Consider the following 23,474-nt stretch of genomic DNA (forward strand, 5'->3'; position numbering starts at 1 on the left):
GGGGGTGTGGGAGGGGGATGACCCTCATGGAGGCAAGGATGACTTGCCAGATGAGACTTGATATTGCCCTTACCAATCCCAGATTAATAACCAAGACAATTCCCCTACCATCTATGGTAATGTGAAAAGTAACCTTTGGTAGAGATCTAAAATCCTCCTCATCAAACCCCTTCAATCCAGGCCCCCTCGTAAGGAATAGTAAAAACAACCCAGAACAAACATCTCTCCCCTCAAATCAAACAGACTTTCATGCATAAATAATGTAATCACAGCGATGTGGATTGGGGAAAGGCAGGACCAAAAGCCGACTGGGACAAGGAGGAGGAGGAAAGGCATAATACAGATTTCTAAACCAAAGAACCCAGCTACATGCTCCAGTGATTGGATCAACCCAATTGGAACAGGGAAGTTCAAAGACCATCGAGAGCCAAAGAGAAGTGAGTTACTCCCGGGTTTGAGCTGGTAACAAGACAGCTGCGGTGGTAACTGGCGTGCGAGAGCTGAACCTCGCGGTGAAGAGCGGGGAACCGAAGAGCCGGAAACAGAAACTGAGCGGTTTGCAGCCGAAGAAAGAAGCTGCAGAGTGAAAAAGCGCTACAGGAATGCCAGGAACTGGTGAGGGACTCCTGGCCGTTCGCAGATGGAGGAAGGCAGCGCACAGTTTACTGAAGCTGAGAGGAAAGCAGGTGGGTCCAGCAAAAGACTCAGAGAAGGCAAACAAAGAAGGCAACCATGATGAGAAAGCAGCCCGAGTCCTTCATTTGCCGACCGCAAGACTTAATCAACACCAGCAAAGACTGGTGTGTCCACCCAGAAGCAGAGGGGACCCCAGGGCATATCGGCAAACACACAGAGTGTAAATACATGAGAAGGCATTTACATAAAAACTGTTTGGACATATTGAAAAGGGGTAATTTAAATTGCAACTAGCCCCTCTCCTAATGTGTGGATGTGTGAAGTGCCAACATCTGAAGAACGGTGAAAGGATAACCTATCACAGGGATAGGTTATCCAACCTTATAGATAAGGAATTGTGGGAGCAAGCAAAGGCTTCAAGTGTGTAACAGAAGTCCTGGCAGGAGAGTAAACCAGGACATATCAAGTGTGTGCATCAAAAGTCTTGGCAGGAGACTAACAGCCAATTGGAAATGATTGTTAAACAAGAAGGAAGAAACCAATATTGTAAAACCGAACAGTTGTCTACAAGTGTGGTACAAAAAACCATTGTGTGGAAAAAGCAAGGAACAAGGCAGAATCCAGGGGACAGGGACTACCCTTTGGAAACAAAAATCCTCTTCTCTGAAAAACTTTGTTTGGATCATTTATTCTTTATGAACACTTTTTCCGAACCTTCAAAGGTTAAATACATTTCCCTTGTCACCTTTGAGTATAGCCAATAGTGCGAGGGTCAGAACAGAAGGTTTTGACACAAGACAGTTTTGTTTTGACATCCTGTCAGACCAATCTCTTTTTGGTTTAGGTAGGGAAATTCCTCTTGGAGCATTGTCAGAGAGGCCTTTTCCCAACCAACTTACTTTGAATAAAAGTCTTAACCAAAAACATGGCAGACCCGTGTCCACCTTTCATTTCTGACTCATCACAATGAGGCAATAAAAGACTAATCTTAGTGTGCCGTTGAGAAAGGAAGAATAACCCACAGTCACACGAGGGGTGATAGTGTATTCAGTAGCATAGTGGGATCCCTAAAAATAGGAACACATGGTTTAAATCCATTCAGATGGTAAGATGTTTTTGAAAGAGGGATGATGTTATACAATATGCTCAATTAACACCTTGCCAAGTGATGGTTGCGTACTGTGCAACAAGTATGCGAGAAGACATTAGGAGGCCAAGTGATGATGGCAGCAATTGCGGCAATGAGGGAAGTTCTTTTACGGTGGTGAATATCTTGCAAAATTGTTTTGAAATCTGGTCCAAATATGGTTGATGGGTAAATCCCACTATGTACAAGGAAGAGCGCTCAAGACGAACAAGTTTGGGGGTATGGCTGTATTAAACCTGGATCCATTTTAATTTATTGAATTATAGGTGAATATTATGTAGTTCCATCTATCAATTTGTACTATACATAAAAAGAGTAGTGATCTATATAGTTGAAAAAGAGCATGATGTGAAATTACAGCTGTTAATTTCATTTTTATCTTTCACTGAGTGGCTTTTGTTAGTCTTCATGAACATTCAGATATTGAAACATCTTGTACATGCAAGGTAGGTAGAGATTCAGTTGATTACTAAAGGGGAATTAAGCAGAATACCTCAAATTGTTAAGAATTGGGTGTTCAGGATATACCCAGCTCCTATAGATTTGTTGGCAAGCCTATATAAACATTAGAATAGAAGAGATATACAGCAACAGTGCAATGTAGGGTTGAAGAAACAGTATGGACATAGGACATGTTGATTCATACAAATTTAGATGGAGTTTTGCAGCCATATGCAATTCATGAATGCTTAAAAATATTTGAGCAAGTTTTAAGCACAGGAAATTCATGGTCGAAGTGAAATCTGTTTGAATCATGTGTATGTGAAACCTAGGAGCCAAAGTGTGCTTCACATACTAGCTTTTGAAGGTGTGAGATTAGATGAGGGGACAAACATGTAGGGAAGTTGTGTCCTGTCAGGCTATAGGTTTGTTTTTAAAGATGTTACTACATATGTGGTGGAGGTTCAAGTAGTGATAGGAAGACATTTGTACCATTGGTTTTAATTATGTACCTACCAGAGGGTTTAAGAATTCTAATCACGTATGGGTATTACTGGTATGTGCTGTTTGGCATCATACAGTTGAAATAATAAGTCTTAAACTGTTGCATTGTTATCTATGCCAGGTACTTTCTGAATTTGTTACGATAAAATCAAATGACAATTATTTCAACAATAGGGGCTGATGTCGGGAAAGTCTGGTTGGTATTTATATGTAGTGTGACGATGAATCACAGAATCTCACCCGTTCCCTATGAGGCTAGGTATGTGAGGCCGCTATCCAAAAGTCCCTAGGGGTGGTAACATGTGGGAGGACCTCACAGGGATAAGGACTCTCATACCATGAATAACCTCCCTAAACGTTTTCCTTTACACCCTGATTAATCCTGAGAGTACTTCGTGCTGTTGCAAAGTTTCTTCTGTAGCCCCGGCAAGATCCAACATAACTAACGAAGAAGATGCAGGGAAACATGAAGAATGCCCCCAAGATGAATTATCAAAGGTCTGCGGCTAGGTGGCTTCAAGGAAGCATGAGGAAGACATTAAAACAGCTGGAAAGAAACTTTGACGTTACGCAGGGGCAGAACCTGCTGTATAAATTAGAGATTGAAGAGTGACTCAGACTGGGGAACAGGAATGCAGCCTGCAGCCGAAGCAAGGGAAGCTTGTGTCCTGAGATACAGGCCTGGTAGATTCAAACTAGAAGAGGACTTTCCAAGAGGCAGTCTGCCTCAGAGAGGGAGAACCTCAAGCAGCAAGCAGAGAGGCCCTCTGAGTCGGGACGGACAAGACTCCAACATCCACTGTGGGGAAGTCAGTGGGTGCACAACCTAGGAGGTGGACCGAGCGGTCCAGAAACTGCGCTCCCATAGCTGCAAGCAGAACGGTGCTGCAGAGCCGCGTAGAAAACCAAGGAAGAAAGACACAGGAGACGCGTGTTGGCGGGAAGCTGACCAGAGACCCCGGGAAGAAGACTCACTCCAACCACAGTCAAGGTAACAGTTGTAGACGACTCAGGTGGGGCCAGTGAAATGTTCAAGGCAGATAAAGAGTCAAGTGTCACTCAAGAGTAATCTCCCTCGTCACAGTGACACACAAAAGACCAATATTCAAGTATTTTCTGGAATTAGAATCCAGCAGATTAGTACGGATATTCAAGGAGAGAAAAGGCAAGAGAATCATGGGGACAGCCTACCCAAACATCAAGCCTACTTTCTAAGCAAAGAGTATCTCAAGAGTGAGTCTCCTTGTCACAGTGGGGATGCCAAGCGTTCTAAATATCAAGAGTGCCTCAGGAGTAAACTCCCTCCAAGTAGGAAACCCAACTTGTCTTTTTTTATCTTTCATACAATAGCTGTCCAGGAGCAATCTCCCATGTAATTAAGATACAAGAAGCCCTTAGAGGGCATCACAAGTATGAAGAATTGAGAAAAGATCAACACAGTTAATTCATTCTTGGGAAGAAGTGACATGACTTCTAAAAGCACGTTCAAGAGAATATAAAGAACAGTCTTAAAAAATCACCCAAGTAGATCAGAAGAAGGGAGTCATTCTGCTGGTCCAAGTGCCTTTGATGAAACCGACCCAGTTACAAGAGACTGCTGTTAAGTCAGCCACAGAATGGATGATTTCACCAAGAGAAGGTAGTCCTTCTCCAGGTGCTTTTGTTAAGAGGAACCTGGAACATTGGGTGGTTTAGTTATTAGTGGTAGGGATAGAGTAGTTGGCTTGGACAGAGGACAGTACTTTTTGGTTTTGACCGACATCCTGGCGAGCACCATATTTCCTGTTGATGCAGGGATAACCACTCTAGAGATGAGAAAAAATAGGTTTACTTTTTTTGAGTTACTAATAAAAGTCTACAGACAAAATAAGAACACCTTGTCAAGCCTCCTTACTCCACCACGACAGTATACATATCATTTTTTCTCATGAAGAGACTATTATATTTAAAAAATTCAGGTATTAGAATAATTTGTGTCAAACAGCACAAGGTTACATTTTTAGGAAACAGAAGGGGTACAGTTCTCATACTTACAAACTTAGTTCCAGATTTTCAGAAAGCTATCCCACGATCCGGTTGCTACAGCCATTCCATCATCTGTCACCCCCAAACAACTCACACGATTATCATGACCAGCAAGAACTCCTGGAAATATATATACAAAAATGGGTTGGAGCTAAAAGAGCAGCATTCTTAAACAAACGATTTAACAAAAATATCACAAAATGCTACGCAACAAAACATGCATACGTGAATAAGAGACACTTCAGCATTGCAACTTTTCTAAATTGGTTCACAATCGTGAATCGTGGAGACCATGAGCAACATGCCCACCAGGATGTGGATACCCACACTTTGCCTCAGAGCCTGGTATAACAATCCCATTATGTTTAGAAATGTATAGCGCTGCAAGTTATATACACCTCAGCTGTGAAAACTTGCAAACAAAATGGCCAGACAGCAAAACAAGTCTGACTATTGCGTGCCAAAAAATAAGGAGCTAGAAAATGGTCAGAACAAAAAGGCCCCATGGCATTGCAAAAAAAAAAAAAAAAAAGAAGCTGCACTATCAACCAAGCTTACATTAGTAGTTTGGGCATGTGTAAACCAAAATCTAAATTTGAACCCAGGAGAGCCTACTAACCAATCTGGAATCTGCTTACCTCCTGGTGCAGTGCACAATTAAAGCCCCATCATGAGCAGGACATCAGCAACGTCACCCCAACAATCCTGCCAGCCTTTGCCGTGGGCTCCCCCCGAACCCCTGCTGTTCCAACAGTGCTTCCACCCACTTCCTGTTCCCCCTACCTCTCCTCGCGGTCAAGCTCACCCCCAACTCATCCCCTTCAGTAGGCGATAGCAGTTATATAAAAGGAGAATGGGCTATGAGTTATTCCAGACATACATTTGGCGATCAAGTCCTTTTTATATTTTTATTTAACTTGCGCACCATCTCACAACAAAATGCTCTTGGCACCGCAGAGAACACGCCATTGTGCCAACAGGAATGGCAGGGAGAGGAGGTGGGGGTCGCTTTTGGGTAGTCAAGTCTTGCTCCCCCCACTGCTCTTGTTATTGCCAAACATTTTCAAAACACTAATCATTTGGATTCTGAAATCAAAGCAGAAGTGCTGGGTCTATGAAAGAATACTCATTAAGGGATTGTGGCAGAATAGCTAGTACATGGGAATGCACACTCAGAGCATGTGGGATGGTGTGGGCACACTCAGAAATCCTTTTGAGTAGAAACCTGAAAAGCAAGGCTGAGCCACATAGCAGCAAATAGTGGAGGGTGAGTAGGACAAATAGACCTCCAGGGGAGAAGGGGTGTACATACAGCGTATAGGATAAGAACATGTAGCATCCTGGGGATGTAGCAGCACATTAAGCACCTATGGAGGAGTTGGTGGGGCAGGTAGCGCACTCTGCATCTAGGGGATAGAAGCACCCACACGTTTTTGGGGTGGAGGAGGTGATTGATAGGCTGCCCAGAACATTGTGTCCACGGGAGAGGGTATCGTCCCATTCAGTTCAGTGGTGTGGGTAGGTCGCATTCAGTGCCACAGGAGGTATTTGAGGGGGGCGGGGAGGTTGGAGGTTAGCAGCCCCGTTTAGCACTGGGGGTATATTCAGTGCCGCGGAGAGGTAGCAATCAGGGCATGTGGGGTGTGATTACATTCAGCATTCTAGGAGGTGGGTGATAGTGGCACAGTTAGAACAGCAAGGAATAAACCAGCAGGGAGCATGGTGGGAGGAATAACCAAAAGGGTGGAGGAGACTGAGGATTACAAATTATGGGGAGGGGATTTGGGGGAGTTCAGAGTAGAATGGGAAAGTGGCACAAACAAGTAAATGATTAGGCTACCTAGTTCCATGAAAACAAAACGTAGTTGGCCTCATATCACCATGGTCAGCCTTCCGAGATTGAATGGGTGAGCTAACTCAGTGTGTACTGTGGTACTTTGGTCATATTGCGCTGAATAACACATCCGATACAGCCCTAACCGATCTAGAAAGCCTTTTTAAAAGGGCTGTGCGCATGTGTGTATTAACATAAATGCACATGTTTGAGGCTTATTAAAAAGGAATTAATGGGTATGTACGGCCTACTTAAAAGGAGGTCCTACACACCAACATTTACTTTTAAAAGCGCAGAGGTATGCAAGCTCATGTTTGCAAAGATATGACTACTAGCATGCATGTCTGAGATGGGGGTCAGAATGTCAAGTTGCAAGCTATCCGCTAGGCATAGAAAGTCACTTGCCCCGTCAATTCCCCACATACATTTAGCACACCATTTCTTACTGACCAAGTTATCCCTAGCCAAAGGCTGGTTGCTAGTACACATTGAAGCTTTATCTGACCCAAAAAAGCCAGTCACATCATGTTACAATTATTTAATATTGGCAGACTAGGACTTCTAACAGACTGTACTGCAGCTAGACGACCAAGCATCTCATGTGCATTTGATGCATCAACTCTACTCTTTATCTACAGCATTTCTTTTGGCTCAGTTGTACATGGTGCTATAGCAGCACCAGAGCCAAAATGAGGTTAATCCAGATGACTTCTGGTAGTCTCTTTGTTAGGTTAGAACAAGCTCTCCCGCCATCGTTTTCTCTAATGCTTAACTGCCATGCATGGTTCAGACCTATCCTGCACACAGCTTCATTTGCTGTATAAAAGGAGCTTCTCATGCCAGCATCTGGCAAACTAGCCCACAGGATGGGAGGAGAATGCAGCTTCAGAGGGCTCATTTAGTAGATCAACTGCCCAGGCTGCTGTCAATCCTTGGCAATGGTCTCAGATACCACTAAGCAACACAAAATGAGGTCTGGAGAGCGGAGAGATCCTACGATGACTGCGGCGAGCCCTTCTCACAATGATCGTAGCTACTGGAGCAAATGTGTGACCATGAGTGTACACTCTGCAAACGCTTGGCTCATCCAAAAGCCTTACTGTCAGACATCTGCGGTGGCCTTCTTCACATGTAATTCAGAATATATTTTTATTTATTTATTTGCATTTATAAAGCACACAGAAACTGCCCTGAGGCATCGTGGCTCTGTTACAGCGAGCTTGAACTTGATACAGGTAAGATTTAAACTTAGTCAGTTGCAGTGGTAAGACTGAATACAAAACTCATAGTGCAGCATTGAGAATGACAAGTAACAGAGGACAATATGGGTCAAATATGCTTTGCTATGGTTACAGTGCAATAGCATAATTATACCTGAAGGTAATAGAACATTATCGGAACAGGAAGGTTTTTAGATTTTTGCGAAAGGTAGTGTATGATTTTTCATTCCTTAATGAGGTTGGCAGGGCGTTCCAGTTTTTGGGTGCGAGGTGTTGGAAGCTGGAAGAAAAAGATAGATTCTTGTTCCCATCTCCCACTACAATTATTTGTATATGCACTTTCATAGTTTAGTTCCTGCCAAAGTAGGAATGCTCATGCCATGTTTAGGCACCCTTACTGCTTTTGTCTGAACATCTCACACTCATTGGTGATGTGCAGTGATGTGCATAGACTGCATCATGAAGGCCTTCCAAACAAAATCTCACAACCTGACAATTTTTGATCGCAATTACATCTTCCTCAGCCTTTGAGGCATACCATTCTACTATGGAGATGTAATCTTGAGCCTTAAATGTTGCCTTCCACTGGATGATTTAATCATCGATTCCCAACAATGACCCCTCCAATTCCACTAGGAATTGTGTTTTGGTAAATGCCGGTTTAGGTGAGCATCACATTTCTGACATTTAGAACACTTAAGATGTCAACCTTGGCTGCCCACTTAACATAGAAATCCCACTTACCATGGAAATCTGGTTCTTGGACATGTCAAAACAATTGTACATGTACAGGATCTGCGACATACTTGCATGCAACTTCCCTAAAGAATTGGCTGAGTTATGGGTACATTCAGATGCATATTCAAATCTCACATATTCCCACTAATCATGGCTGAAACTGAACACTTACCTAACCACCTCGACACCCTTACAGGACAAATTGATCTCCCACCTTTAGACAATGACAATTCCTATATACCCCCTCTCTGCCCCGTTTGCTTCCTCGTACTCAACCAACTCAGATCTTGAAAGTAGGTGACTGCAACCCATTGATCAGACACTGGCACAATTGGCACCAAAGAATTCCCAGGTGCGGGATACTACCTTGTTTTCTAATCCTCAATGCACCAAAAAAGTCCAATATTGACAATATGCCGTTATTGCATTCAGCTCTGTAACCTTCATTCAACCTAGTAAGTGAAGGCTAATTTCTTCAAACTGTTTGAGAACTCTTGCCCCCAACGACAGAATTCTCTTTTACATCTTGTTCCAGTCCAAGAAAAGGCGTCTTGAGCCCAGATTGCACCAACTCTGAAAGTCGATTTTTCAGTGATCAACTTCCTAACTAACCTCAAATCTCATTCCATGTCCATCATTAACTGAATGGCAACCATTAAAACAATCAAGGTGGTTATTCCTCTTGAGTTCAAAGGAGGGCTCTGTATGACTGGTGCAGCTGAGAATATTTATTACAATCCAATAATGCTCATGACACATTCCATGTGGCAGAAATCCCACCAGTGGCTTGGATTGCAATGGGCAGTGAGAACCAGCGGGGTGAGTAGGGAGAAAGAGCAGAAGCGAGATGATACATAGAGGGTATAAGATGGTGGAGTGCAGAGGAGCATCTGAGGGAAGATGGAACAAGTTACTTCCCTGCATCTATTGTTCTCCAGCATGGGTCTAGCATGGAATTGAATCCTCTGTAAAAAGAAAAACAGTTTCACTTTCATTTACAAACAATATTTCTCCTTTAAACCAATCACTGTCCCCTGGGTCATACTGCCCCCATCCATTGACGTTCTTCTTAAGCCCCTCCTCTGGCTGGCATCTTCAGATTTTTACTGCACGCTTCAGTATTGGGAATCTTAGGGTTTTGCTCTGCGAGTTACCTCTACGTTTTTTCGATGGAAAAAGGTTATATTTTTGTTCTAAAAGAGCATGTGTACTCTTTCCTCCATCTGCCGACAGCGGGGATCCGTTGTCGGTGAATTTCAGTGCCCTCTCAAGGGCGAAGATCATTGAAATTTCCAGAAGGCCATCGGGCCTACTTTGCGCCCTTCAATCATGACGGAGAAGGAGGGAAGGTCCCTCTTCAAGCCCTGCACCAAACGCAGGCTGCAGAACGTTTTTGTGGAAGACAAGCATCTACAATGCCTCGGTCTGCACCGGGACCAAAAGGAGGTGGAGTACAAAATATGCCTGGGGTTCTCCAAGAAGACGACGGACAGGCACAGTAGACTGGTGGTGTGGCTTCATGCTAAGGCCTCTGCCCTGTGCTCCGAGCAGTGTCATGCCTCACCCAGGACTGGCCGGTCTGAGAAGTGGACTTCCAAGTCCTTTGAGGGCGTCTCATCTGTGGGGGGCCCAAAATAAAGCCAAGAACCGCATGTCGGATTCCACTATGGCCGCCGCAGAAGCAAGTCCCAAGGTGGATAGGGCGCGATCAACATCACCCTCCGCTTCCATTGCCAGCCGGCAATCGAACTCCCCCTCAAAAAGGAAATACTCTACCCCAGCTAAACTGCGGGGGAGAAGAAGGCCAAGCTGCCCAAGCAGGCACAATTGGCACAGGGTAAGATAGTCGGTGGCAGCTGCTCTCGACGGCTAAGGGAGCTAACCCTGTGAAGGTAGCCCCACAGCACAAAGTATAGTTGCCCCATAGACGCAAGACCGTTGCAGTGACTTTGGCAAAGTATGCGGGCATGCTAGAAGGGAGTACTTTGTCTGTAACTATTTCTCCACCGTTGGTATCTCATGGATTCACATGCTGTGAATATTTCCAGTCGGGCTGGGAAACCTCTAACTTTAACTTGGCGTTTGACCTATGGAAAACTTCAACACTTTAGTGTCCTATTGACGTTTTTTGGGGTGCTTTAGGCTACACCAATAGGACGTCTGATATAAATAGCCTGCCCCCACGGCATCCCTTCAGATTTTAACTTCCAAATTAGAAGGAACCCGAACCAACGTTTGCCTACAGAGGTGGCCGGCGGACGCATGTGAATCCATGAAAGATACCAACGCTGGAGAAATGGAGTTCCAGGTAAGAAACTATTCCCTTCTCCAGCATTGGATCTTTTATGGATTCAGGTGCTGTGAGTAGATTACATAGCAGTACAACCAATGCGTGGCGGTGCCTTACAGGGAAACCAAATAATAACATCCATTAACATGCATGAGAACAAAAAACCAGCATGTGACAGAGTAAAATAGAAAACCCACAAGCTGCAGGGTCTACCTTACTGAAACAGGCGTTGGAGAACTGCCTGACCCGCCTGCACATATTCCACATGTTACTGCCCCAGACAGTAGTTGCCAGGTGAAGGTAAAAAGCACCGCCCAGGAAGCCGCATGGCAAATGTCCAGGAGCCGTATTCCAGACCATAGCGCCGCTGAGGACGCCGTGGACCGCGTAGAATGGGCCTTTGGAGTTCCCCCTCAAAGGCTTGCCAGCCTTTGCGTGACAAAATGAAATTGTAGACGAGACCAAACGGGAAAGTCCTTGCTTGGAAATAAACCGCCCCTTGTTGGAGGGACCAAATGCCACGAACAGCTGCTTTGACCTCCGGAAGTCTTGAGTACGGTTCAGATCAAATTTCAGCGCTCTCTTAACGTCCAAAGAATGCAGGGCTTTTTCTGCCGGCGTGGAAGCATTAGCAAAGAACGAGGGTAAGGCAATAGAAGCAAGTTTGTGAAACGGCGATGGCACTTTTGGGATAAAGTGCGGATTAGTAGCCAGGAGAATTTTGTCCCTCATACATCTCAGATAAGACGGGCCAATGACCAGTGCCTGCAATTCAGACACCCGTCTGGCTGAGGTAATCGCAACCAGAAATTAAACTTTCCACGAGAGGAACTTCAAGGAAGCCGTCGACATGGGCTCAAACATAGGCTTCATCAGAGCAGAGAGAACCACATTGGGGCTCCACACCGGTGCAAATCTCTTCTCCGGGGGAATGTCCAAAACCGTCCTTTCAGAAAATGTTTAACCAAGCGATCACTAAACAGTGGAGCAGCATGACCCCTTCTAGTGAACCTAGAAATCGCCACCAAATGCACGTTGATGGATGATGCCAGGCCCCCTTGAGCAAGATGAACAAGTTACTTACCAATTGGTAACGTTCTTTTAATTGGATGTTCCTCCAACGTATTCCACATCTTCGACATGTAATGCCCACATCTGTGTACTTCGGAAACTTTTTCGGTAGAGGGCGTCCTGCGTCGGGTCGAAGTCACTGGATGTTATAAATAGGATGCACGGTGCCTGTAGCATCAGTTTATATGTTTTTTCCCCCCATAACGCATGGCACCAATCCATTACCTACTTGACTGCACATAGCCTTGCGCAAACTTAAGCTGCAATCGTATAGGAAATTCTACAGAGGGGCAGGCTGGGAGGGTGATGTGGAATATGATGGAGGAACATCCAATCGAAAGAACTTTACCAGTTGGTAAGTAACTCGTTCTTCGAATGGAATGTGTCCTCCAACGTATTTCACATCTTTGACAGACTCCCAAAGCAGTACCAGAAAATGGAGGAGGGAAAATAATTTAGAGTACCCAATCAGATAGCGGAATAAAGAACCGCCTTAACAAAGGCCATATCTTGACCATGGATCTTATCCAGGGAATAATGTTTAACAAAGGTGTGGATAGAAGCCCATGTGGCTGCATCACAAATATTCATATTAGGAACTCCCCGTTGTAGGGCTGTGGAAGTAGCTACGCCCCTATTGGAATGAGCTTGCAGCCCTTCAGGAGGGTCATTACCTGCCAATCGTTAACATTCAGTAATGGTGAGGATAATCCACCTGGACAAGGTCTGTTCGGTAACAGCCTGGCCCAATCAGTGTCCAGCATATCCCACAAAGAGTTGATCGTCCACTCTGACCCTGGACATCCTAGAAATGTAAAAGCTCAGAGCTCTCCTAGGATCCAACCGCTGGAGTCGTTCCTCTTCCTTACCAGGATGAGGAAGATAGAAAGAAGGAAGAACAACTTTCTGGCTCAAATGAAATTCAGATACTACCGTAGGTAGAAAGGAAGGACGTACCCTTAGTACAACCCTGTCCTTGTGGAACACAGTAAAGGGCGGCTTAGAGGAAATTGCCTGCAATTCTCTACTCTGCGAGCGGAAGTAACTGCAACCAAGGACACACTTTTGAAGGAAAATAATCGCAAAGGACAAGAGTGCCAAGGTTCAAACGGAGCACCCATTAGAAATTTCAAAATCAAAATTAAAATCCCAAACCGGCAACTGGAACGGGGACGGCGGGAACACAGTCAGTGCTTTAAGAAATTGAGAAATCAAAGGAATGTTTAAGGAAGAACTTCTCAGATGCGCACTTAAATATAGACAGCGCCGCCAGGTAACCTTTAATGGTACCTACTTGAAGGCCCCTGTGGGCCAAAGAAATTAAGAAAGACAAAACCACAGGAATGGAACACTGAAAAGGATCAAGATGGTGTCCCCTGCACCAGTCACAACTTACGCCAACAGTACAGGGATTTTGTTGCTGGCCCTCTGGCCGAAAGCAACACCTCCATCACATCATCCAGGAGGTCCCAATCCTTGTATATCAACCTTTCAGATACAAAGCGTGAAGGTTGAGAGTCCCGAACTCTGGATGGAGAACCTGACCCCCCCCACCCCCCTCTCGCAAGTGCAGATCCTCTCGGTAGGGAAGACGGCATGGAGGGCAGATGGACATTTCTAGAAGGTCCGGGTACCACGCACTTCTGGCCCAATCCGGAGCAATGAGGATCATGTGGGATCTGAACCTCCGTAACACTTAAGGAATGACAGGGACTGGAGGAAACGGGTCCATCAGTGGGAATGGCCAATCCACTACGAATGAGTCTCCTAAGGCTCCTTTCGGAGGAAATTCCCTTAAGCAGAATCTCTCGCACTTCCGGTTGGCACTGGTGGCGAAAAAGATCCACTTGTGGGGTTCCCCAAAGGGCGAAGATCTCCAGAAGGACTTCCTGAGACAACTCCCACCCGTGGGAGGTAGTGCTCTGCCTGCTCAGAACGTCCGCTGCCGCATTTTCGTCTCCGGCCAGATGAACTGCGAGAGCGAAATTCCCTGCTGGATGGTCCAGAACCAGAGCTGCATTGCCTCTCTGCACAACGGGTGTGACCCTACTCCCCATTTTGTGTTGAGGTAATGCAGTGTCACTGTGTTGCCCGTCATGATCAGGACACTCTTCCGCCGCACAGACGGCAGAAAAGCCTTCAGGGCTAGCCTGATGGCCCTCAGCTCCAACAGGTTGATGTGGAGTTTGGACTCCGGCGGAGACCAACGACCGCTGGCGGTCAAGTCATCAGCATGAGCACCCCATCCTGTGAGGGAAGCATCCGCCACTATAGTCACCTCCGGCCACAGTTGCCAATAACAGCTCCCCCTTCATCAGGTTCCCTTCGTTGGCCCACCACAGAAGATCCTGGGTGACCGAGAGTGGAATCTTAATGGGATCCGACATCTTGCCCGAGAACTGCAACCACTGCATCTTGAGGACCCATTGCAGGGATCTCATCCTCAGCCTGGCCTCTGGCACCAGAAAAATGCAGGACGCCATGAGGCTGAGCAACCTTAAGAATTCGAAAGCCGTGAGATGCTGGGCATGTTTAAACTTGTCCACTATCTGTACAATGTGATGAGCCCTCACCGTGGGAGGCGAGCACTTCTCCAAGGACGCGTCCAACACAGCCCCAATGTACTGGAGTTGTTGGGAAGGCGTCAGATGCGACTTCTTGAAATTGAGGAAGAAGCCCAGCCTGTGGGGGGAGCGGCAGGTGAGACTGAGGTGATCCAATGCTTGCTCGGGAGAACGCGCACAGATCAGCCAGTCGTCCATGGAGGGGTAGACATGAATCGCCCCCTCGCCTGAGATACGCTGCCACCACCACCATTAGCTTGGTGAAGACTGTCGCAGCGGCGGTCAATCCGAATGGCAGGACCCAAAACTGAAAGTGCAAGTCGCCAGCCAACCACCTCAGGTACTTCCTGTGCTTGGGATGATTCGGCACATGAAAGTAAGCATCCTGTAGGTCCAGAGACACCAACCAATCCTGAAGTTAAAGGGCCTGGAGGACTGAAGTGTGACCATCTTGAACTTGTCCTTCCTGAGAAGGTTGTTCAACCAACTCAAGTCCAGGGTGGGTCGCAATCCCCAGTCTTTCTTTGGGATCAAAAAATAAGGGGAATACCATCCCTTGTTTCTCTCCGCTACAGGCTCCAGTTCTATAGCATCTATAGCATCTGATTGGGTACTCCACTTTAGGAAGGGAAGGCAGTAGCGATTGTATCCAGAAACCAGGCATCCGAAGTAATGGCTTGCCACTCTTCCAGATGTTGAGATAGTCTGGCCCCAACCGGCGAACCATGGGACATGGCCTCATGACTGTTTTGGAGCGGCAGCGCCTGAAAGCAAAGAGGCAGCTGCCTGAGCGGCTTTAGCACCTCTATTTCCCCGACCACCACGGGTACTTTTACGCTGACCCCTTTGACGGGCGGCCCCTCTCGTTCTACCAAAGTCCCCTAGGACGAAAAGGCAGAGGTTGACACAGCTGCGCTTAAAGATTTTGCCGCAGCTTTCGAGGTCTGCAACCTCTCAAGGCTCTCGTCAGCCTTGCTGCTAAACAAATGCGCGCCATCAAAGGGCATGCTCAAAAGACGGACTTGCACATCTGGAGCAAAACCCGACTTCCGCAACCACGCAAGTGTGCGTGTAATGGTGCTCGCAGCCATGGACCGGCTAACGCTGTCAGCCGTGTCCAAACCCGACTGAAGGGATTCACACATGGCATCCTTGCCATCTTGCGCAAGAGCAAGGAACCCATCCCTTTCTTCCCCTTCGGGAATATGCTCAGCCGCAAGATAAACAATTCCACAGAGTGTGAGAAAAATCTGGTCAAGGCACAAGTGGAGTTGGCTGACTTCAACGCCATACTCCTTGCAGAAAGCACCTTGCGTGCCGTGCCCAACCATTGAAGCGTTTGTCGTTCCTATCAGGAGGGATGGTAGGGTACGCCGCCTGTCTCGAGGTGGCCGTAGCCGCCTGAAGCACCAAACTCTCGGGAGTGGGGTGAGACGATAGGTAGCTGGGGTCGCTACCAGAAGGGTGGTATTTTTTGGTCAACGAATTAACAGCCGGAAGAGATTCCAGTGACTGCAAAGCAGCGGACACCCTCTTCTGTAATGTCAGATTAAAAGGTAACATGGGGTCAGAGGACAGACCTTGATCTAAAATGTCCGTTAGATCATCTTGTACAAAAGCTTCAGGAGGACTGGACCAGCCCAGATACTCTGTGACCCTAGCCATGAGCCTCCTGTAGGACGACTCCGCATGAGCCCCAGGCTCAGGCCTGCCAAACTCCACTTCTGGAGAAGTGTCCAAACCTCTGGCATCATGAAGAGTTTGCCTCAACTCTTCCAATTGACTGTCCCCAGAAAAGACAGGGGCCACATCAGGCTCAACAGGGTCCATATCAAAGTCTGACCTTTCCTCCTCCTCACATGTCATCCAGAGGGAAGTAAATGCTCTGCCTCAGGACAGGAAAGTGTCTGGAGTCCACCTCCGGCTTCACATACTTAGAAGTAGCCTTCCTTGGAGGATCCACAGGATCAGGGATCTCCATTGGTAAATTTCAGGCAAAAGCCCTGAAGTCCTCGAGGGCCGCGAAGACTTCGGCGTCGAGAGCGCTGCGGCTTTGGTGTCGATAAAGGTGCAGACGGCGCGGAGGGCTGGATCGCAGGCAAAATTTTGACGTTGGTATCCGACTGACACGGGGCCGACGGAGTCAACGCTGACCTTGAGCCCTTACCAGGCTTCTGCTGTCTCGCTGGAGACGAGGACCAACACCTGGAAGCACGTCTCTTGCGACTAACCTGCAAGGCATAAATTGATTAGCAGAGTTTGCTAATTACAATATTTTTGATTAGCAAACAGGCCCATTTGATTAGCAATTCTGAACGAATATCGTTAATGTCACCAGAAGTTATTTGTACAAAAAACATGAAATTAGCAATAATACAGCAGTTTTGCATACCGCTGAAATAAGACATTAGTGAGAGGAGTCAGGCCTTGCAAATACTTTAAACTTCAGCTAGACCTGCAAGTCGGGTAACTTAGTTTACACATTCAACCAAAGAGAAATTCATTGAACCCAAAGCAACGGAGGACAACGCATTTAAAATGAGATTTCTGTAAAATGGTGCATGTCACTACAAACACACTTTGTTTGCCACGCTTTTGCCAGTCAGAGGCCAGCCATGCACAGTGAAACTGACATTTTCTGCAAAGTAAATGTTAAATAAAAGTTTCAAACCTCTCTTAATTGCTACTCTCCCTTCATAAAATCTACTCTACTGTGCGAAAAGACTTTGCGAGCCATAGATGAGTGTCTGTAAAATGTCAAAGGTTAGCTGCATGAATGGACACAAATAGATTTGATTTAAAGGCTCTAAAAACAGTTTAGCCAGCTGTCTCCTGCAGGTGGTAATATATAATACAATCAAAAAGCAAAGCGAGCACTAGAGGCTAACTACAGTGTTTGGTATTGTAGTAGACCTGCAAGATCTACAGACTGGATGGAACTATTGATCACTATTTTGCATAAGCATTTCGTTTGCTTTGTGTATTCATTGTGAGAGGAAAGAAAGACTAAGTAGAATGGATTACGTAGCAGGCAGAGAACTAGCCAAACTAGGTAAAATATTGTAGTTTGTGGTCTTCTCACTTTCAGGGTACCAGGTATAAATCAACAGGGTGATGTATTAGATGGAACTCTGGCAATTGGAAAAGTACATGGGCAAATGATGGCAATGCCTAGCAATGGCATATTTGAACCTGGTGATTATTGGCAACAAAGCAAGAACCTCAGTATTAAATAGGAATGCCTGGCAATGTTCTCAATACTTGGACATAAGATTGCAATCACTGGGGCAATGACTATTGTGATCCCCAGCAGTGGTGCAACTGTCTGGATTATTTAAGGACAGCAGCAAACAGAATAGAATGTATGTAGCATTTCGATGTATATCCATCACTATAATACAAGCAAGTTAATGCAAAAACCCAGCATATGGAGGAAGTATTTTACCATTTGATGGGAATCAACGGAATATCATGTGAGTAGATGGCATCATAGGCATACCAGGTTATATGATGTCTAAATCAGACCGGTCAAAACAATTTAAAATCTAGAATTTAATGCACATTTTTATTTCATTTCCACCACTCCATTGTGCACCATTGGAAAAATACTTCCCTTAATATCCAGGAGCCTCACAAGGCACCAGGACTGCCGAAAATTATTCTAAGGTGGTTATACCAATGGGAGTGAAAGATTGTTTCATGGAATGAACGATGTGGTTAAGTGGTCAACTAGGATATTTTTAGGCAAGCAGAATCCTTTTTTTACTTTTAATAACATGCATCTTTCTTACAACATACTCTTGCACCCAGCAATTGCCATAAATTAAATGTTATCCGCACTTTTCTAATCAGATAAAGTAGAACTATTAAGCAAGCACTGCAGACAGATTGTGTGCAGTCTGACCTTAACATAGCAATATAGGTTGCAACAAGAGTAAGACATGCCAACCTGTCACTCTTATTTTTTTGCTTGTGGCATCTCCCTTATTTTAGGCAGTAATAAAATAAACAGTTAAGTCACTAATCTAAGGGGCTACAACACATCTTAGATTTTTGCAGGACTGCATTCCAGTAACACCAGACATTTTAGAGCTCTCCTCCACACTGGTCTATCAATAAAAAAAAATTCCAAACACCACTTGGGCCACATCCACTCACCTGATAAACTATAGCCGTTGAATATTGGGACCATTAAAAAAGTATGGGTAAGGTAGGGTTATGTGTCTAGAATGAATGTTTGCATACTGGGAGGAGAGCAAAAGGGGGTACTATGCAATGTGTCTTTTGCTCCTTCACACACTTCCTGTACCTGTCTCTCCTTCTCAAGGAGGCAGAGCATTTGAGAGTAGTGAAGGTGATTGAGGAGCAGTCTGAGCAGAGCCTGTATGACAGTGGGCGGAGAATCCACAATGGCCAAGAAAGCAATACCATGTACAGCATTACTTAAAACCAGGGCAGACGCAGGTATTAAGCAACATGGTTCCAGCATGTAGTTCCCCCACATCCTCCTTTGGTTCCTTAGAATTCCATTGAGTGGGATGGTGGTAGCTGTTGGGGATGCAAATTGCGGGAGGCTGGAGCAACCATGCTGGCTGTGCCCTTGCATCTTCCCCTTCTCTGCATTCCCCTGTATTTTTGCTTTACTGCCCAATTTCGAGAACTTATTTCCTTTGTCCACTGCAGTCCTCACAGTTTCCTCTGTTGCTTGACAAGTTGATAGCTTAATTGTGCACTCATACGTGTTTGCCTCCCACAAACTGTCCTTTTCCCTCATCTGCCAACTTGCAAATGCTTGTTTTGCACTCTTGGGATACTCTTTTTGAAAGAAATAAAACAGATATTGGGATTGACAGGTGGCAAGAGCAAGAGAAATGAAAATTGACCAGTCTACAAATGGGTAGCGGTAGGAGTGCAGGGTTGCAAGTGGCTTTGCCTTGCAAGGACTACATCTCCCGCCCCGGACTAAACTATTCCCTTTCACAGTCTCCTACCACCTTAAACTACACTCCTGCATTTGCTCCAAGTCAGATGGCACGAGAAGATGGCTGAGGTGAGAAAGTATGGTACAAGGGCAGAAAAACACCAACAGAACATTGTTGGTAGGGCCGTGCCCTGATCTGGGGGTTCCTCCCTCCCCCTTCCAACTCAACCATTTGCTTTCAACAAAGACTAAAAGCACTCTGTCACACCATATCAGAACATACCTTATACCCTGACCTACAAAATAACATCCTGTTAAACTAAAATTGGGTGACTATTCCCCTTGACCTTTTCTTTACTACATAAAACCAGATACTGATCTAACTGGACCCATTTTTAACCCACTATGGAATTTATTTCAATAATCGAGTCAGCCCTAGACTGTGCCAACTATACAACCGAGCCTGTGCAAGGTCTCTAAACAAGCATGTAGCAGAACCTTATTTCCAACCTGGAAGGCCATCCCATTTAAAATGTTCCATAGTATGAAGGCTACCCTATTGTGGAGATGTGCCATTTTCATACAGGAAATGCGCTGTCCCACTCTGAAATGTGTTACACCACTATAATTACCTTGTCACCATATTTCTTAAACTCAATTCAGTTGCTAACCATCTCTTTGGGTGAAAAGTTTTCTTTTTATTTTAAATAGGTGCATAAAAAGCCAGTGAACAAAAGTGTTCAACAACTTTTAACAGTTACCTCCTGGCTACTGCACCAAGAAGAAAACCATTCTTTGCAAATAGTCTGTCAATAATAAAATATTTTATTAATCAATGCAAGTCCATTTTAAAGGTGACAAGTACATAAGAGGTTGCTGAAGCAATAAGCAGAGGAACAAAGTAATATCCCCTTAGTGTATGTTGACTAAACACAACATGCAGTTTTAAAAGGATACACATCAACATACAAGATTGTACAACTTTTTGGAATTCATTTCATGCAAACAAACATTTAAACAGGGCTCCGCCGGCACAAGAACACATTACACAATGCTCACTGGAAGCTTGTATGTAGGGGGCATAGGCCAGGCCTTTCTACACAAGAGTGTGCGCTGAAAACAAATGATCTGTCGTGAAATAAAAACAAAGAAAAAGGTCTGAAACAACCACTGGTGTGGTTTTTGCATTATCATGTATTGAGACCTCTTAAGGTGATCTATATAGAAATGGAAACTCAACATATTGTGCTTACTCCTAAGAGGTTGGTACTTGGTCTAGTAAAACTAGTAAATGTATACATGTGGATTGGGCTTTGGCTAATAAGAGTTCAGTGATAATCAAGCAGACTCATGTCTGAAAAACAGTACAATGCTACTTGAGTCTATAGAATCTACTCAGATGAAGATTATTAGATAAAGAATATCAACCATACGTAGCACCTCGTATTATATCAAGCCATTGGTACACACAAGGCTGGTCTGATTTTAAAAAACATGTCTACTCTCTGCACAGCCTCGCCTGCAACCACTTCAAATCCCTCCTCCAGAATCCTGTACAACCCCTCCAACTCCCCACCAAACACTCACAATCTAAAGAAGAAACAGGCTTAGCCGACTAGCTATCAGTATTGACATCATTAGCTTCTATTCCATGCTAAAATAGGCCCCACCTGGCTTCAAGCTAAAATTCTCACTTAATACAATAACCACCCCCTGATTAGAGAGATAGTACACTCAGGAAAAACATCTTTGAGAATTATTTTAATTTGTTCAACGTTTCCCTTGAAACTAACCCTTCATTGCTGCTTACTTCCACCACTCTGCGAACACTCATTGCAGACATGAACCTATGCTTGTAAGAAGGAATTGCCCAACTTTATCTCGTGTGGTGTGAACATTCTAAAAATAAGCAAACAGGCATTATTTATGCTTTCTTTGACTCAGCTGGTGGCAGATGTGATGACGGATCAGAATATGGTTTACATTTTGATGGGAGTGTTCCTGGGTCTTTTGCTGGTCAGATTAGATCAAAAGGGAGTGCCCAAGGTCAACTGGGAATTTAGGGTAAAAAGTATTTGATTGTAACCAGTCTATGTAGCAAGCTGCATTTGCTCAACCAGGGTACAGTTTCTCATAGAACACAAAGGATAAACAGGCAAAGCGATCAAGGAAATGTTTATTTTAACCATACCAGACCATTTCATACACTAAATAAAAAATCAAAACAAGGATATATATATATACACATACATATATATATACACACACACACACCAATAAACTATTAATTAACATTGTTACAGACGAACACTACACTTCGAGTCTTTCTCTGCGCGAAGTGTACAGAAATAATATTCACCTGCGAGCCCATTCCCAATAGTTTAAAAAAAAATAAAAAAAGGTTACCTGCTCGATCTGCTTTGAGTGTGTCCCAGACATTGCAGTTAAAGTCATCATATCCAGCAAGCAGCAGACGCCCACTCTTGGAGAAAGCTACAGACGTGATGCCACAGATTATGTTGTCATGTGAATAGACCATAAGCTCCTGATCAGCGCGGAGGTCAAAAAGCCTGCAAGTTGCATCATCTGAGCCAGTAGCAAATGCATTGCCATTGGGGAAGAACTGGGGAAGAAAATTAAATAGAAGTGGTCACAGAACTAGACATTTCATATGAGGATGACAGGAGAACATTTTGAACAGCTTCCCATTAAAACCAACTAATGCAGAGCAGATTTAGTGAAGAAACTCCCAAATAACAAACCGGGGTTAGCCTGTCCAGTGCAAACAATGAAATACAAGGCAAGACATGCCGTCTCTAGAAAGTAATTTAATCTATTCTTGGAAGCGTATATCATCCATAGAGAGGATATCAAATCTAGGAAAACATATATGGGATACATTACTCACCGTAATCATATTTCTGATGCTTGTATCTGCTTAGATTCACATGCTGTGCATAGGCCGACATCTAGTGGTAGCTGCAGAGCATTCGTTTTTTTCGAAATTTGAAAAGGGAACGTCGACCGACAGGGCGTGCCTGCAAAACTATCCCTAGTGTGACGTCCACTGTACCCATGGTCCTTCACGTGTCTAGGTCCCTCAGATTGTTTTGATTCTTATACAAGGTAGCATGAAGTGTAGCACGAGTACAGGTGTATCCAAGAAGGTATGTATCAGACAAGCTCATAAGCATCCATGCACCTTCTCTCCAAGGGGAAGATGGATGGGCGCATGTGAATCTAAGCAGATACAAGCATCCTAAATACGATTACGGAGAGTAATGTATCCCTTGTGAGGCTTGTGGAATCTGCTTAGATCACATGCTGTGCATAGATTAGCGAGCAGTGTTAGGAGAAGGTGGCGGGTTGTGAGAAGCTTTATGGGCAAACAGATGTTTTACAACTGCTTGCCCCACCTGTGTATCGGTCTTGGAATGGGTGTCAATGCAGTAGTGATGAGTGAAAGTGTGTCCTGAGCTGCATGTAGCTGCTTTGCAAATGCTATCTAAGGGCACATTTGCAAAAGATGCCAGAGTAGCTCCTGTGCTCCTTGTGTAGTGAGCTCTTGGGAGTAAAAGGCAGTGTCTTATCTGACCGAGAATAGCACAGTTTTATGCATCAGACTATCCATCTGGAGATGGCATTTTTAGCAATGCGGTCTCCTCCTCTGCCTGGGGTTAGCGGTCTGGTCTTTTTTACACAGTAAAGGACTGCCATCCTTACATCTAGTGTGTGGAGTTTTACCTCAGCTGAGCTTTTTGGGTTTTGGAAGAAAGCCGGAAGCTCAATGGACTGGTTCACATGAAATTTAGAGATGAACTTAGGAGAGAACCTAGGATGAGTACATAAAACCAGCTTGTCTTTGTGTACGACAAAAAGGATCCTGCACTGACAATGCTTGCAATTCACTAACTCTTCTTATGGAAGTAATAACTACTAAGAAGGCAGTCTTGTAAGACAGGTGTTTAAGACTTGACTCGGCTCGAAAGGGGGTCCCAGGAGCTTAGCAAGTACTACATTAAGATCCCATCCTGGCGGTTGGGTTTGAAATTGTAGGGTGGAGTCTTTTTGCTCCCTCCATGA

At 44.9% G+C, this 23,474-nt stretch overlaps 1 protein-coding gene across 3 annotated transcripts in view; it reads right to left on the reverse strand.

Moving 5' to 3' along the window:
- Positions 1–23,474, reverse strand: part of GNB1 (G protein subunit beta 1) — an 805,062-nt gene that overhangs the window by 85,012 nt on the left and 696,576 nt on the right. For all 3 annotated transcript variants that reach the window (XM_069610167.1, XM_069610168.1, XM_069610166.1), the window contains exons 9-10: positions 21,798–22,014; positions 4,763–4,873 (exon numbers count right to left, since the gene is read on the reverse strand). In XM_069610167.1, the coding sequence (XP_069466268.1) occupies positions 4,767–4,873; positions 21,798–22,014 (324 nt within the window). In that variant the 3' untranslated portion in view covers positions 4,763–4,766. The remainder of the gene's footprint in view (positions 1–4,762; positions 4,874–21,797; positions 22,015–23,474) is intronic.

Source organism: Ambystoma mexicanum, chromosome 8 (assembly GCF_040938575.1).
Source record: "Ambystoma mexicanum isolate Mex_15411 chromosome 8, UKY_AmexF1_1, whole genome shotgun sequence".
NCBI lineage: Eukaryota > Metazoa > Chordata > Amphibia > Caudata > Ambystomatidae > Ambystoma > Ambystoma mexicanum.